Raw genomic sequence first — 15,595 nt, 5'->3', positions numbered from 1 at the left:
ATATTCCAAAAATTTTAAATGGGTAGTTCATGAAATGCTTCTAGAAATGTACCATTACTTTCATTCAGCATTTTAAAACACATTTAAACGAGCCATTGATCTGGCTGCTAGAATTTAATTAGTTGGGATTTTCTGTCAGACAGCTGTAACTACCTAAGTTTTGCCAGTAGCGCTACAAGGTCCTAGCTCCACCTAGCGTTCATCTTTTAGAAGAGGTATGAACGATCTCGAGAAAGTGCTCAGAACGAACAAATCTTGGCTGCCAGGTAATGGCTCAGTCTGTACGTTTTGTAGCTATTTAAGGGTTGGCAGTCCTACCGTAGTACGTGAAATGTGCTCAGTGGAGGGCAGGTGCAGCTTTTTCAGGCAGGCACGGCTGTTCAAAACATCTGCCTCCAAGTTCATTCTCACCATCAGGCAGAGGCCCTCTTAATATAGATTGGAAAATGAAACTTTTACTGTAAGCTACTCCGAGCTCACACATAGAGACTACGTTACCACATAAACTGTTATTCCATTTCCTATATACTGAGGCCATTTGGAGTCATGGGACTCACTTAGTCAAACTGAACTCTCAGTGCTGTGCAATTTGGTGTTTGTTCAGATTTGTTTGAATTTTTTTGCATGGTGGAAAAAGAATACATGCTAGAAGGTAATTTCAATATCAAAACATTGTTAAGTGGTTTCTTTAGCATGAATATCCACAGTTCTATTAAGCACTGGCAAATGTTTCCAGCTAGCATTTAGGTTTGAGTCAAGTAAGATATATCTTCTGTGACTATTTAAAAGTTTTCTTCTTTAATCCTCTAGCTTCAAACATAGGAGAGCCCATAACAACAGGATAATTCCAAGTTTGTCTTACCCGCATATTTTGCTGTGGAAGGTGAGGTCTTTATTCTTTTTCCAGACAGCACTCTTGATCACTTCTGACTTTGATGGTTGTGACTGTGCAGTTCTTTATCTCACTATCATACAGATGCAGAAGCTATCACTTTCTCTTTGTTTTAGAGAAAATCCTCAAACGCCTACAGTATATTTCATTTGGTATCACAATTCATTTAGTCTGGTATAGCAAAATATCTTTCACTTAGCTACAAAAGCAAACCACGATGTGAATCTTGTTGCAGCTCCCAGGCAGTAAAGATTAGCTTTTAAGCTTTCACCTGACCTCTGGTTTTGCAAGAGCAGGCAAGGTCAGTTAGTGCGACTCAGCTGAGGTGCAATAACTCAGTCACATGCCTGAGCTCTCAGATTGTTTACTGTTCAGCTTTCTTTTGTTCGTATTTTCTGATGTTTGCTAAAATATGTCCCCACAGAGTAAAGAAACAGTACTTTCTATGGAAATTTTAGAAAGATCAGGCAATATGTCAGTCAGGTATAATGAAGTCTTTGGCTGATACATGTCTTAAAATTATCTTAAAGTTCAGCCTGCCAGCAGTTACTAAAATCTACCACAGGAGAACTCCAACAAGTCTACATCTCCAACAGAAAGGTAGTAGGTCTCTAGTTATAATCGTTGCCTTGGATCCAGTAGTTGATAACCTGCAAGTGTGTGCCTTAGCATGAGTAGCTTGGAAGTTTTTAGTGATTAGCCATGACTGATATTTAAAAGGAAATCCTAGATTTTCAGATTCCTTGGGGGCTTGTCACCTGTACCATACAAAATGTACATTTCCTGTCGTAGTGGAAATGCTAAGTCATGGCCTGAACCAGTGATTGAGCACCTGGTGGGAAGGCAGGGCCACTCCAGGAGAGCTGAGCTGCATGCAGTGCATTTGAGAGACTGGAAGGGCTGGAGCCAGGATCCACCTCTTCCCAGACCTCCCTTAAGTGTTGGCAGTGGAGGTGAGGGTATCTTGCTTCAGATCTCCGTGTACGTGAGGTCTTCTGAATGCTAGTGGCTTCCGTCCCTTATTTGTGTCCCTGACCGTTGTATTTGATACAATACAATCAAAAGTGAGCCAATCCTCACTTGCTGGTTTTCTGAAATTGAAGCTCGCACATGAAATGTATATTTTTCTCTCTATTGCACTGCAGAATTTCAGCAGTTCATACATTTTTTTTTCCTTAAAGCTAATGTCTTTAGTGTGTTTGTTCTGTCTTCAAACAGTAGGCCTTACTGATAAGTGTCTACATCTTGGTCAGCATACTTTGACTAGCTTTTTGGAAATAAAAGGAAATATATGTTGAGTTTTTATGTTTAAATTAACTGCTATAGGAAACTGAACATATAGTAAAAAAAACCTGACTACAAACACTTAAATTTTATTTATATTACCCATAACCTTCAAAACTAGTTGTTAAGAAACTAGACTTCAGACTTTATAGCATATCTTATGTAAATTGGGAAGAATTAGTGAGGGTTGGTAACGTCAGCCATACGAAAAATTTCCTTTCTTCTGTAGGGCCAAAACAAATCACCTTACTGTTTTCACTCTAATTAGGGTACATATCTAATGTACTTAATGGCTTCTGCAAGATACACAGATCTCATTTTAAAGTTGTGAGGAAACCTGTGTTGCAGGTGCCTTCTGAATCTTGTGATTTCACACTGATTGCAGCTACACATAAGGTTATGAATATGCTCATATCTGCTTAATAATTCAAACTGTTTCTTCTGTGCTATGCCTTTATTTCTGTAAGTTCAAATGGAAATCTGAAAGGAGCACCTGAGTATCAAACACTTACTAGTGCAATAATAAACGTATTCTTGTTGCTGTTGCTTAAGGTGGTGACTTTCTGTATGTAGATCTGAATTGTGACTCACGTGTTCAACCTGGGAAATAATTCAGTTTTTCTTATTGCATACAGGTTTTTCTTTCTGCAAATATTTATGTGCTTTTCAGCAGATAAGACTTGCCTTTGTGTTCCTTTAAAAAACACAATTGTAATGTTCAGTAATAAAGGCTAGTTCATGATTCACCAAGAATCTAAAATGCTGACTTTATTCATTACAATTGTATAAACATGCACAAAGAAAAGAAATATTTGCTTCCCTGAAGTAATGGGATGAACAGGGATATGAATTCAGCTTTGAACTTTCCTCGCTTGTGTACCACTAGCTATCAGAATTCTATTCCTGTGGATGTAGCACATTCCTTTTCAAAAAGTATTCATGTCTTGTTTATGAACATTCTTTGTTGTTTTTCTTGGACAGTCAGCCATCTGGTGTTTGATTGTTTTGTGAGAAAAAAAACAAGTTCATCTGCATAGGCATGGTCAAGGATGAAAAGTAAATGTGATTGTTATGAATAAGAACACTTGAATTCAATGTAGTGAGTAACATTAGGTAAATATAACAGCAGACATATTAATCTGCATATACACTTCACCAAACAGTTTGGTTTACATAGGGTGTGTTTAACCTGCTATTTCTTTGCCTTATAGACCTTTTAAAGGGAGTCACTAAAGCTATGGCTTGTGAAATCAGCTACAGCTTAATTGTGCCACCTGCATTTCGGTGCTGTATCTGATAAACCTGTAGGGGTTTGTGTTGCAGGAGTAGCTGGATGATTGTGGGTTGGAAAAAATGTTTTCTTTCTGACTGTAAGATAAGCTTAAGTTGAACAGTTGTACAGTGTGGATCTGGGAGTTGGCGTTAGTGATCCTTGGGGGTCCCTTCCATCTTGGGAGGTTCAATTTCACATGCAAACCTGTAGAGGTGTGAATCAAAAGTTTTATCTTTGTGTGTCTGTGTGCTCTTGCTTTTTTTTCCTGTTTGTATGTGCATTTGTGCTCGTCAAAACAGAAATATGCAAGTTGATAATACACAACAATAATAATAGGTAACAATATACATCATTTTAAATGAACTTAAAATTACTTGGGTAGAACAAACGTACATCCTTTATATCTAATGAAGAATTTTTAAAACAAAACAACAACAACAACAAAAAAAACCAACAAAAAAAGACACCTGGAGAAAAAAAAGCAAACATACAAGCAAAAAAAAAATCCATTGTTTTTTGTACATTTCATGAGAAAAACAAAATTCAAAATATGTAACATAAGATGATATTATAAACTTAAGAACTTAATTTTGGTATTTGAAACTTTTTTTCTCACCGTAGTGACCAATTCCGAAATGGTGGATTCAATACGTGTAGTGAAAATGCGGAGTCATCACCTGAAGCAGTGATTGAGCACCTGGTGGGAAGGCAGAGCCAACCTAGGGCAGCTCAGGTGCAAGCAATGCACTGAATGCCTGGAAGGGATGGAGCCAGCATCCACCTCTTCTCAGATCTCACTGAAGGGCTGGCAGTGGAGGTGAGGACATCTCATCTGGAGATCCCTGCATACCTGAGGACCTTGCAAGCCTTCTAAAGGTAAGCAGTTTCTTTCTCTTATTTCTGTGCCTACTGCAATCGCATTTAAGCAGATCCTTGCTTACTGTAGCTGAGGACCTTGTTGCTCTGCCGTCTCATGCTTTCTACCATGTTGTAATATATAAATTGCTTATGCTAAAAAAATTACTGAAGTGCTTTTTAGACCTTTTTAGGAGTTAACACTTTGCATAGTGATGTATGCTCTGAGCATACTGCAGTTCCAATTGGCTCTGCAATTGAAATCACTGAATGCAGATGACCACTTCTTATGTGAACTCAGGAAAGAAGCTAAGAGTTAAGGATTTAAATCAGTTTTTTGTTGTTGGTTTTTTTTACCTATTCAAAATACAAACAAGCAAAATAACCCCAACAACCAGAAAACCAAACCTACAACTTTTCTGTACAAGTTGCTTCTACCAACTGCAGATGTGGCACTGGAAAGTTGCTTACATCTTGTAGATACATTAAAATTGCTTGTGGACAAATACATGTGGAAGCAAAAAGCCAAAGTAAACCTCTGCAAATCCTAGAGGTAAAAGCATCTTATCTACATGAGGAAATATCATTTGAATACGTGTACAGGAAATTACACTGACACTTTGCCTTCTAATCTTCTGTTATGGTAAATGGGCAGTGATAGTGGAAGCAGTTTAGGACTAGGCCTTTAAAGTAAAAATCAATTGGGCACACTCATGAAAAAAGAAATCTTTAGTGATGTTGACACAGAGAGAGTCCCTCTGGCACGAATCGTTAAAGCACAGTTAAAAGTGCACAGTGTTCTTATGCTCTTTTTTGGTACTTCTGTGAGATTGGCAATAGGTTTGTTTAACTCTCTGGTCGAAGAAAGCTACTTCTGTGGTCTTATTCTAGATGTGAAGGAAATGGATGGGGTTGTATTATAAATATAGCAAGAAAAAAACGAACAGAATTTATGTTTTAAGAAGATTGATCCAGTGGCTCGCTTGTAAATTGTTGGAGTAAATTCCCTGGGAAGAACACAGAGTCCAAGTTATTAAAGGCCTTACAAATAGTTGAAGCAGACTTATTCAGTGATGTTTCCTTCTGTTCTCTTTCCTTGTGTTTGCACACAAACAGTCAGCAAATCAACATCACTACTAACATCTGCAAATTACAGATATTGTACCATTCTTATATTTCTCAAGTTAGAAGTCTTGAAACTTTGCCACTCCGTGTGAATAAACCTTGATTTCAAAATGTGCCAATGCTTTTAGTCTCTTTTTCATGTGATGTGAAATAACCTCATGACATCCATGCAGGACCTACTTCTTCTCAAAATTAGACCATCTATGGATTTATTATGGAGTTTGGATTTCCCAGGCAGCGAGGTTCAGAGACTGCCTAGCCTGAGTTTTTGAGGGTTGTTGATTGATATAACCATCTTGAATATGGAATAATAATGAAGTGTGCTGTACTCTACACACTGTTACACAGAGAGAACCTTCAGGAATGCCTTTACTGAAAGAGCAAGCTTAATTCATATTTATGTCAAAAGCCTTTATTTGTTAAGATTACACATCCTTTTACAGTAAGGATTTCAAAGCATTACAGGGGTGGTTAATACTTTATTTTGCATGTGTAACTTCACAGATGAGGAATAAAAGGCTGAATAATGCAATACGCCTTTCACCTATGGTCACACAGCAAATCATATCCAGCCCTCCTTGTTCTGTCTCTAACTGTTCCTTGTGGCCTCTACAACATGGAATTAATGCTGTAGTCATTAAGACTGTTTAGAATGATATTTTCTCTTGCTAAAATCAGACCAATATTGTAATTTCTCAGTCCATACGCTTTTAGCTGTGTTCTGGAACTCCTTTACAAAATAATTCCCTGATTTTTGTTCTGTGTAAGCGCCTTTTAAGCAGATCAGCACTTTCAGTGTAAAGAACAAAATGGGTTCTCTATGGATTGCTTTTCTAATACTTTTTTTGTGTAATAAACATTCAGTTAAAATCTGGATGCTAAAGCCAAAATCTGTATTTTCCTAGGTTCCAGCGTCTGTATTTTGTTTTTTGTTGGATTGTTGTGTTTGGTTTTTTTTTGAAGCAAATGAAGCTGTATTTCTGTGGAGTTCCTAGAAAAGGGGAGCAAGTGATGTGCACTCACTTGCACTACTTGGGCTCATCTTGTCCACACTTTCTGTACGGATATTTTGCTGGAGTCAGAGGATAGGAAAGAAAGACTTAGCTGTGAACAGTAGAAATGTTAGGGAATATTGAAAAAGTACCTCAGAGCTAGATGCTGACAGTGGAAAGAAAGCAATTACTGCTGAGTAAACAATTAAACAGCATGTGGTTCAGAACAGATACGGGAATGTTCCCTCCTACAAATAAACAGTAATACACTGAAAAAGTTGCAAAGTGGCAAATTGAAGCTGATAAGTGAGAATATCTATCCGCAATTAATGTGTTTGGTAGACCAAATGTGGCCTGGGCAGCTACGCAGGCAATAAAAATTTTGAGAAAGATTTCACAAAAATTTTTTGTGGAAATAGGCTAGAAAATCAGTTTTTAGAAATAGCCTTGGTATGGTGTGCAGGAAGATTGTGTGTTAAGCATAAGCCATGTGTTTGCAAGGATGTATAGTGCTTTGCTTTGCAAAATGATAAATCTTTGCTGTTAGATCACTATAGATAGCTCCTCCAGTACCATGTGATTTTTTTTTTTTACAGTCCTTTTGATAAAGATTTCTTTTTCACAGTGAACTGAGATACCAAAGGCAGTAAAATAGTTTGTGTTTGATAGGAAGGGCTTAACTGATTTCCATGACAATGAAGCAGAAAGCATAGTTTTAATAGGAGTAGAAGATGTCAGAGATGTGTTTGTGTGTATGTATACGCACCCATTTTATTTTTACCGTGCTCTTTAAGACTAGTTTGTATGTATTCATATGGTACTAATTCATGAGTTAATTCTTATTTATGGATACATATTTTTAAATGGACACTAAGATCGCTGGCATGTGTAAGCATTAATTTATGTGAAAGAAATGAAAATTGTAGCAGATGGTCATTATTCATCAAAATTATATTAATTCCACACTGACACGAGACTGTTAGCTTTTAGATGTATTTGAAAAGTTAGTCAAGATTCTAAGCTTTTTTCTGGTTTTGAAGCTTATAAATAATCTGGGATCCATCACCCCAGGCAAGGAGCTGCTTTTCCTTGGGATCATAATGAATAGTGGAATGGCTACCCTGACGTTTTGGAAAATGCAATACTGGTATTTCATATGTATTTGCAGTACCCAAAACATCATATACACATTGTATACGAGAGGTGCCTCCACTAGGAAAGTTGTACACCACATAGAGTGTGTTGCATGCCATGAAAGCTGCTTCAGCATCCTTGCTGCTGCATGTTGTATCCCAAGTGTGTTCCACTGACATGGTTATGTGGTTGATTTTGGTAATTACAAGGTTTCCTCCAATCTCCGGTTCTGCATGGATTGCCCAGAGCCCTTGCTCATCAATAGCAAGATCTATTTTTGTAGATGGAGAAAGTTGATAGGCAGGAATTCTTCCAGCCCCTGGCAGTAGCATATAGTCAACTATATTTCTTTTCTGGATATTGAATTTAATTATTTCATTTAAGGAGCCGTGTCTGTGATAGAACAGAAAACCCTGATAAATAATGTGGCCAGTCCCTTCCCAGGGAAATGGCAGGATGACTCTGCGAGCTTTTAGTGTATGATTGCTTTCCATGAAAGTCATGATGTTTGCAAATTCAAAAATAACATTATTCACAGTACCATTTAATAAATAAATCTTTGTGTGCTTCTTGCCAGGATCTTTCATCCAAGAACCATGCTTATCTCCAGTCTTCTTGACTATCTTTAGGGACTTTACACTTGTAAGCATGTAGTCACAACCTGTAAATAAATACCCAAAGGCAAAAAAATCAAGTTAGAATATTTGAATTTTATAGTTTCCCTTCTTTGAATTATTTACTTTCTTCTTAACCAACCTAGATGCCAAGGTGAGTATATCAATAAAAGTGGCATCTATGTGGCCACTGTGAAATATGTGGCTATGCTAAATAGTGCTGAACCTAACTTTATTGTATATTTGACATCTCCTACCAAAGGAACAGCAAACCTTCATCTACACGTGCTGCTTTATTAGACTGGAGTTACTCAAAAGGCATTCAGTTCATGTACCTGATAGGAAGTTAGTGTGGATAACATAGTAGTGATTTCCTGATTACTGTCATCTATTCTCTTATAGGGCTATAATTTTGGCTTCAATTAGATCAGCGCAAGAAAATAATCAAATTTATTTCCTATTGAAAGTACACAGGCTAAAATCTATCCTCCTGATAAGTGATCTGTGTATGTGTATATATATTTAGGAATTCTCTTATCCTCTGTTAGCTTCTTTTTCTGTTAGCTGGGTGGTGCAGTTCACACCATAGATGGAAGGGCTGCCATCCTAAGGGGCCTGGATGGGCTTTTAAAGTGTGCACATAAGTTCTTAATGACATTTAACAAGGCCAAATACAAGGTGTTACACTTGGGATTGACCTTGAGCCAGATGTGCATACAGGCTAGGAGAAGAACTCACTGAGAACAGGTCTGTCATGAAGAACTTCATCCTGATGGATGAAAAGCTGGACTTTTTACATGGTCTTACAGTAATGTGACAAGGGAGAATGACTAAAAGAGAGGAGGTTAGGTTAGATGTTATAAAGAAATTTCTTAGAGAGTGGTGAAACACTGGAACAGGATGCCCAGAGAAGTTGTGTATGCCCCATATCTGGAGGCATTTCAGGCCAGATTGGATGGGATCCTGGGTAGCCCAATCTAGTGGCTGGCAACCCATGGCAGAGGAGGCTGGAACTAGATGATCTTTATGTCCCCTCTAACCTAAGATGTTCTGTGATTTTTTTTTTTAATTTTTTTTTTTTTTTTTTTTCTTTAATGATGCGAAGACAAAGAGAACAAATGTAGTTTGTGTTACTGATTCTTATGCTAGAAGCATGACTGTGTAATCAAGGATAAAGCAAGTGAGCTTTCAACAAGGAAGGCTAAAGGCCTGCTTGGAATTGTATCATTCAAAGGATGTCAAGGATAATAAAGGCTTTTTAAAGTATGTTGATAGAAGAAGGAGGACTATGGAAAATGTATGTAAATGAGGTGGATGCCCAGGTAATGGGGATGTTGAGAAGATGGAGATACTGAATGCCTTCTTTGCTTCAGTCTTTACTACTAACGTTGCTCTTCAAGAGTCCCAGACCCAGAGGTAAGGGAGAGAGTCTGGGGGTTGGACTTCCCTTGGTCCATGTGGATCTAATCAGAGAGCCAAAATCATGGAGTTGCAAATCCGTGAGCCCCATCACTCACATGTGATGAGGGAGCTGGCATAAATGACTGGCAAAACACTCTGTCATCTTTGAAATGTCTTGGAGAATGGGAACAGTCTATGAGGACTGGAGGATAGTCAATGTCACACCAGTCTTCAAACAGGTCAAGAAGTATGGATCTGGGCAACTACTCCCTGGATGGAGCAACTTGTTCTGAATGCCATCATCAAGCAATTAGAGAAGAAGGTTGTCAGGAGTTAGTCAACATGGATTCACCAAGGGGAAACCATGTTTGACTGACCTGGCAGCTTTCTATAATGTCATCACCAGCAGGGTAGATGGGGGGAGAGCAGTGGATGCTGTGTATCTTGATTTCAGCAAGGTAGCTGACGGTCTCCTGCAACATCCTTGTAATGAAGATTAGAATGTGTGGGATAGATACGAGTGGAGTTGAGAGTGGCTGAGAACTCTGGGTTGAGAACTAGCTGACTGACAGAGCTCAGAGGGTTGTCATCAGCAGTGCAGACTCTGGTTGGAGGTCTGTCACTAGCAGCGTTCCTCACTGCAACTAGGGTTGGTGCTGGGTCAGGTCTTGTTCAACCTCATCTTCAATTACCTAGAGGGAAGGGTAGAGTCTAGCCTTGATAAGTTTACTGATGATACAAAGCTGGGAGGAGTGTCTGACACTGGGAGGCTGTACTGCCATTCAGTGAGTCCTGGACAAGACTAGAGAGCTGGGTAGAGAGGAATCTGATGTGGGCTCATCAAGACCAAGGTTCAACAAGGGTCTTGCACCTGGGTAGGGAGGGATAACTGCATGCGTCAGTAAGGTTGGAGGCTGGCCTGCTAGAGAGAAGCTCTGCAGAGAAGAATTCGGGCATCATTGGCAGTGAGCAGGCAGTGTGCTCTTATCACTAAGAGGACCACCAGTAGAACAAGGAGCAGTGGGCAGAATTGGAAGAACAGAAAGTTCTGCACTAACACAAGGAAGAGCTTCTTTACTGGCAGAGGGACAGAGCCCTGGAATAGGCTGCCCGGAGAGGTTGTGGAGTCTCTTTTGCTGGAGGTATTCAAGAACCACCCAGATGCTTGCCTGTGTGACCTACTGTAAGAAACTTGCCTTAGCAGGGGGGTTGGACTTGATGATCTCTAGAGGTCCCTACCAACTCCTACAATTCTGTGATAGTTTTGGCTTTGTGTTTTGTATGCTTTTTGCACAGTTTAAGACCAAGAAGCACTAAGCTTGTGAAGACCTAGGTGTTCAGAATATTTTATTGGGTACTGTCTTTCTGGGGGGAAAAAAATTCTTCTGCAGAGCATATTAACAAGCTTGTTTACCAAAGGCGTTCAAATTACATGAGACACTATTTGAAGTTTAACCAATTGCCTTTAATTAAGTGCAGCCATTTTAGTAAACAGAACAAATAAAGCCTTAAGGCAGGAAGTTCTGGCAGCAGATGAAATGGAGAAAGCAAAAAACAGTTCCCTTACTGGCCTGATGTGAACCTATTGAAGTCGTTGGCAAGATTCCATTTGCCTTTAGAAATCAAGCATTATGTCATTTATGTGTACTGTGATATCCTCTACAAAAGCATTCCTATATTACTGCAGCTAAAGCATTGACTTTTTGCTGGAAGTCCCTTACACTGGTTGCAGTTTTCTCCAGCAATCTACAACAGCTTTCCTGAAACTATTGTTTATTGATTAGATGCATTAAAATAACTAAAATATTTTAATTAGTTAAAATATCTAGTAGGTATTAGCAATGCACTCCTCATCATCTACAGGAGAAATACACCAAATAACTGGATTACTGCCTGAAATCTATGAAAGGTTTCTCCTTGTTATCTCAAATTGGCTTTCCTAACATCTTGCTGGATGGAACAAAGGAACTGACAAGCACAATGAGCAGAAAGTACACCAAAAATTTTCCTTATTGTCCACTGATACCTTCCAGGCCTGCTATTAACGAGCTTTATAATATGCAGAAGAGAATTTACCAGTTCCACCCAAAGCAGGGCAAAACAGAATAGGGTATCAACTACTGAATGTAAAAATAATCGTTACGTACACATACGTACCTGTGTGTATACATATGTGTATATATAATAGAACAGATATAGTATTCATCTTCAAGTGTATATGAGCTTGAACCAAAGCTAGTTGGTTCAAAGCTATTTTTAACTTTTATTTATTTAAAATTGCCAATCTCAGAGTACTTCAGCAAAACAAAAAACCCAAACTTCTGGGTCCTATATGGTAACAGAGACAGAGTTACTGTGTGCTGGGGCTGTGATTGTCTTGCTCCTAAGTACTTTAAAATCTACACAGTGAGTAGTTTCCCTGTCAGTGGGGAAAGCATTAACAGAAAGTTGCTGTGAACTGCTGCAATAAAATTAAAAGTAATAACATTTAAAAAGGGATTTTTCCTCCTCAGAAACTCTCAGAAAAATGATTTTCCAGGTGTCCTTACCACAGACAACTTAAAATTCTCTAATGTTCAGAAAAACGTACATCTGGAAAGAAAGAAGTCTTGATATTCACATCTCTCAAACACTATAGTAATAGAGTTTAGAAGCAGATTTGGTGGTCACTTCTTTACCATCTCTATTAATGCTCCATTGCTGGAAAAGCCTAAAGAGGTGTGAACTTATTTGTAAAATTAATTCAGCACATTTCTTTTGAAGCTAGTGGAATTGTATAATTGATGCTAGAGATCTTTCACCTAGCAGCTTAAAAGAACTGTCTATCTCCTGTAGCTGTTCTTGCTACATTTGAACAAAAATGGAACAGACTACATCAAGTAGATTATATATTGTGTGTATATCATTAATTAAAATAAAGATGCTTTATAATGATCAAATTTAGTTTGTTTGGGGACAGTCGTACGTTGCATATATTCTTCATAATGGATACCTTACACTTAACTTTCTAGAATTGAACTTTGCTCGGAGCTAATCCACTGTGCTCTCTTGATGAAGTACACAGTGGGGGAGATGGAAAAAAAAGTAACAGAAGAGGGCAGCAAAATAGAAGGAAAATGTAGTACTGAATTAAGTTTTATTAACTTGAGTTCACTTTTAAAGCTTTGATTTCTTGCCAGTACAAAAAAAAAAAAAAAAAGACCAACATTGATTCCTCAGTGCAGTGGGAATGCAGTGGCATTTGCTCAATTGTTGTGGGATTTTGCAAGAACATGGAGTTTTATGTTGTTGTTTTTGTTTTTTGTTTTAATTTTCTAGTAAAAGTTTTCAAGAAATAAATCTGATATATCATAAGTATATGCAAAATAAATATTTGGACTGTTCTTCCCTATGACCCCCTCCCACACTTAAAACATATACATTTTCTTTCGAAGACTAGTATTTACATGTGAAAATCATATTATATTTGGTATTCATGTAACTTGTGAAAATCTGTTATCCCTGCAAGTGAATTGCTCTTACTTGCATTAAGCATGACTTTAAGTTTCCTTTTTTCTTCTGCTTCTTCCAATAGCTGCTGTTTCACGAGGTCTTCATCTACTTCTACGCATGTCTTAGAATCTCTCACAGATCCAAAATAGTCAATGTCCCTCTGTGCTCGTTCAACTCTTGTTAGCAAATTCTCTACTTCATCTTTAACCTCAGTCTTGTAACTGTTCAGTCCTGACAGACGTGACAGTACCAACTTTGCAAAGTCTTGAAATTCTTCAACATAGTCCAGTATGTCTTGGTTGCATTTCTCCAGTCTGTTCTTGAGAAAGAGTTTACATAGAAACACATATTCTGTACAGATGTCAGTCTCATTTACTTAATTTCTGCTATCTGCTCCTTTACAGTTCCACCCTCTATTTGAAAACATTGGTCTGTTGCTGCTTATGTGCATGCAGAGTACGAATAGCCAGAGTCTTAAGGACAGTGATCTCTGCCTACTTGCTGTCCTGAAACTCTTCCTGTAGGATTACTGGTGAAGCAGTCTTAAAAATTTTTTCTGTAGGAAATCTACAAGCTTGAACATTCCACATAAATAGCCCTCTTCTGACCAGAGTCCTACTTAGCGTGGTTATGGGAAGATGGAAATTCTGTTACAAGGTAGTTTTTTTGGTCAAAGTTTAGGCTGTATTTAAAAAAAAAAAAAAGAAGTGCAGGATTGGGTGAATTTAGATTTAGCTGTCCATGGAAGACTTATAATTCTGCAAATTTTATGAGGCACTGATATTTTTAAGGCAAGTACCTGTTTCTGTCTTGCAGCTGCAAGAGGAATATTTCAAATCCTAATTCAAGGATTTGTTCTATACAAATGTATCTTAAATTACTCTCTTGACCAGGTTTATCTTTACACAGAAATTTATTGCGTATTGTTTTCTGTCTCCTTAGTAAGTGACAGCAATTCTAGTGGTAACAGTATGATTATACCATTTCTTCAGATGGACTGACTCCATCTGATGTTTAACTGATGTTAAACACTTGCATATTTGGCTAAGTTGCACTGATTGTGTTAACAACAAGCAAGTGATAATGCTGTAAAATATAACGCCATGAAATGGTGCAATAAATAATGACTGGGAGTCATTATAGTTAAAAGTTTAGCAACAGTTTTGCTTAACTGTACTTACTTGGAAAAGCTGGAAACTTATCTTCCTGATACTGATTAGAATACAAACACTTCAGTATTTATCATCTCTCACCCCCCTCAATGCATTTTCAAATCCGTATTTAGGCAGTATCACTAAATGATGTAGGTAGCACATACCTCTAAAGATAGGATACGCTGGTCTATGTAGTTCATCAGTGCTGCATCTTGCATTACATATTGGGCCTCTCCCAGGATGTTTTTGAGGAATGGAACTAATAAAAAATGAAGTCCCACGATGATCATTGTTTAATAAAGTCTTGAAGGGAGAAAATATTGAATTATGTTGTACGTAAAGAAAGCAATCCTCACTGCCACTCCAGAATGAAATTGAATAGCTGTCTGATGCCACAACGTGCAAAATAATGAGGCTACAGCTATTAAGAAGACTTAAAATGGCTGTTGCAGTTCAGTTTATCATTTAAAAAAAAAGTTGTGGAGCAGAAACTGAAAGCTGTATTTCTAGAAGCCAGATGACTGCTTTCCAGTTTGTGATCCTATGATCAATCCCAGATGTTCAGTACTGAGTCATATAAAGCCTGTAAGCCAAATCTCATTAAATACAAATAAAAATAATTTCTTTCCCCTCCTTTTTCCTCCCATTTGCCTTCCCGTGTAACCAGAACTGTGCAGGATAAACTTGGTGTAAATCAATGCAGCTTCAAAGTCACTGAAATGCTTTTTTTCCTTCATAGGGAGATCTGATGCATAATCATCTATTTCAACAACCATAGTTGTTACTATGAGATAATCTAAAGCCTTTTTTTCACTTCTGGTATTCAGCCTATTTACAGCAGGACTGAAAATCATAAATTGAAAACAAAAATCATTTTCTCTTCTTGTTCCTCTTTTCTCTTGTTTTTGAAACTAAAATCAGTACCCTTAACACAGTTCATTGTCATTATAATAGAGCCCTTTAAAGACCTCTTCTTTTAGAATAATAATTGTCTTTTCAAACTTGCTTAATTTAAAGAAGTATTGCGTTTAAGGAATTTTTAAATTTCTTCTTTTTAAAAGCTTTCATTGCTGAGCGCCTTGTCTGGAGAGAGACATGACAAAGCTAATATTGAATTCCTTAGGCAACCACATGTTAGGACTTTAGAAAGGTCCTTTTGTATCTGAAGCCAAACTGGACGTCTCTGTTTCTCTTTCTGAGAAATCTCCACCTCTTCACTTTTTCTTTCCATTTTTATTTCTTTGCAGGTTTTGTTTCTTAAAATTTATGCAGCTTTCCTTTGGCTTCTGACTGCCCTGTGTTTACATAAGCATGCAAGTGTTGACAGAAAACATTAAAAACTTACCACGATAGGCATATTGAATCTTCATTTCCTTGTT

The 15,595-nt window shown here is 37.7% G+C and overlaps 2 protein-coding genes and 1 long non-coding RNA gene across 6 annotated transcripts in view; 1 reads left to right on the top strand and 2 right to left on the bottom strand.

Annotated features, from left to right (window-relative positions):
• The window catches only part of PPFIBP2 (PPFIA binding protein 2), a 99,715-nt gene extending 98,557 nt beyond the window's left edge, over positions 1-1,158 (bottom strand). For all 3 annotated transcript variants that reach the window (XM_048948928.1, XM_048948929.1, XM_048948930.1), the window contains exon 1: positions 863-1,158. The gene's annotated coding sequence lies outside the window, so the exon portion shown is untranslated. The remainder of the gene's footprint in view (positions 1-862) is intronic.
• LOC125694995 (uncharacterized) overlaps positions 1-15,595 on the top strand; it is a 120,781-nt gene that overhangs the window by 2,751 nt on the left and 102,435 nt on the right. For both annotated transcript variants that reach the window (XR_007377772.1, XR_007377771.1), the window contains exons 2-3: positions 811-883; positions 4,071-4,325. This is a non-coding gene — a long non-coding RNA (uncharacterized LOC125694995). The remainder of the gene's footprint in view (positions 1-810; positions 884-4,070; positions 4,326-15,595) is intronic.
• On the bottom strand, positions 6,322-14,778 carry OLFML1 (olfactomedin like 1). The gene is made up of 3 exons (XM_048948960.1): positions 14,381-14,778; positions 13,093-13,381; positions 6,322-8,216 (listed from the first exon to the last, which is right to left on the bottom strand). Exons 1-3 carry the CDS (start codon positions 14,504-14,506, stop codon positions 7,438-7,440), a joined length of 1,194 nt encoding a protein of 397 aa, XP_048804917.1. The 5' UTR covers positions 14,507-14,778; the 3' UTR covers positions 6,322-7,437.

Source organism: Lagopus muta, chromosome 6 (genome assembly GCF_023343835.1).
Source record: "Lagopus muta isolate bLagMut1 chromosome 6, bLagMut1 primary, whole genome shotgun sequence".
Classification (NCBI taxonomy): domain Eukaryota; kingdom Metazoa; phylum Chordata; class Aves; order Galliformes; family Phasianidae; genus Lagopus; species Lagopus muta.
Note: the sequence above shows the minus strand (reverse complement) of the source record. Positions and strands in the feature narration are given on the sequence as shown.

Coding starts and splice junctions, on each gene's coding strand:
- OLFML1 (XM_048948960.1), bottom strand. CDS start 14,506: ATGATCATCGTGGGACTTCATTTTTTATTAGTTCCATTCCTCAAAAAC. Junction 13,382..14,380: donor AGCGTATCCTATCTTTAGAG/GTATGTGCTACC, acceptor CTCTTTCTCAAG/AACAGACTGGAGAAATGCAA. Junction 8,217..13,092: donor TAAAGTCATGCTTAATGCAA/GTAAGAGCAATT, acceptor ATTTATTTACAG/GTTGTGACTACATGCTTACA.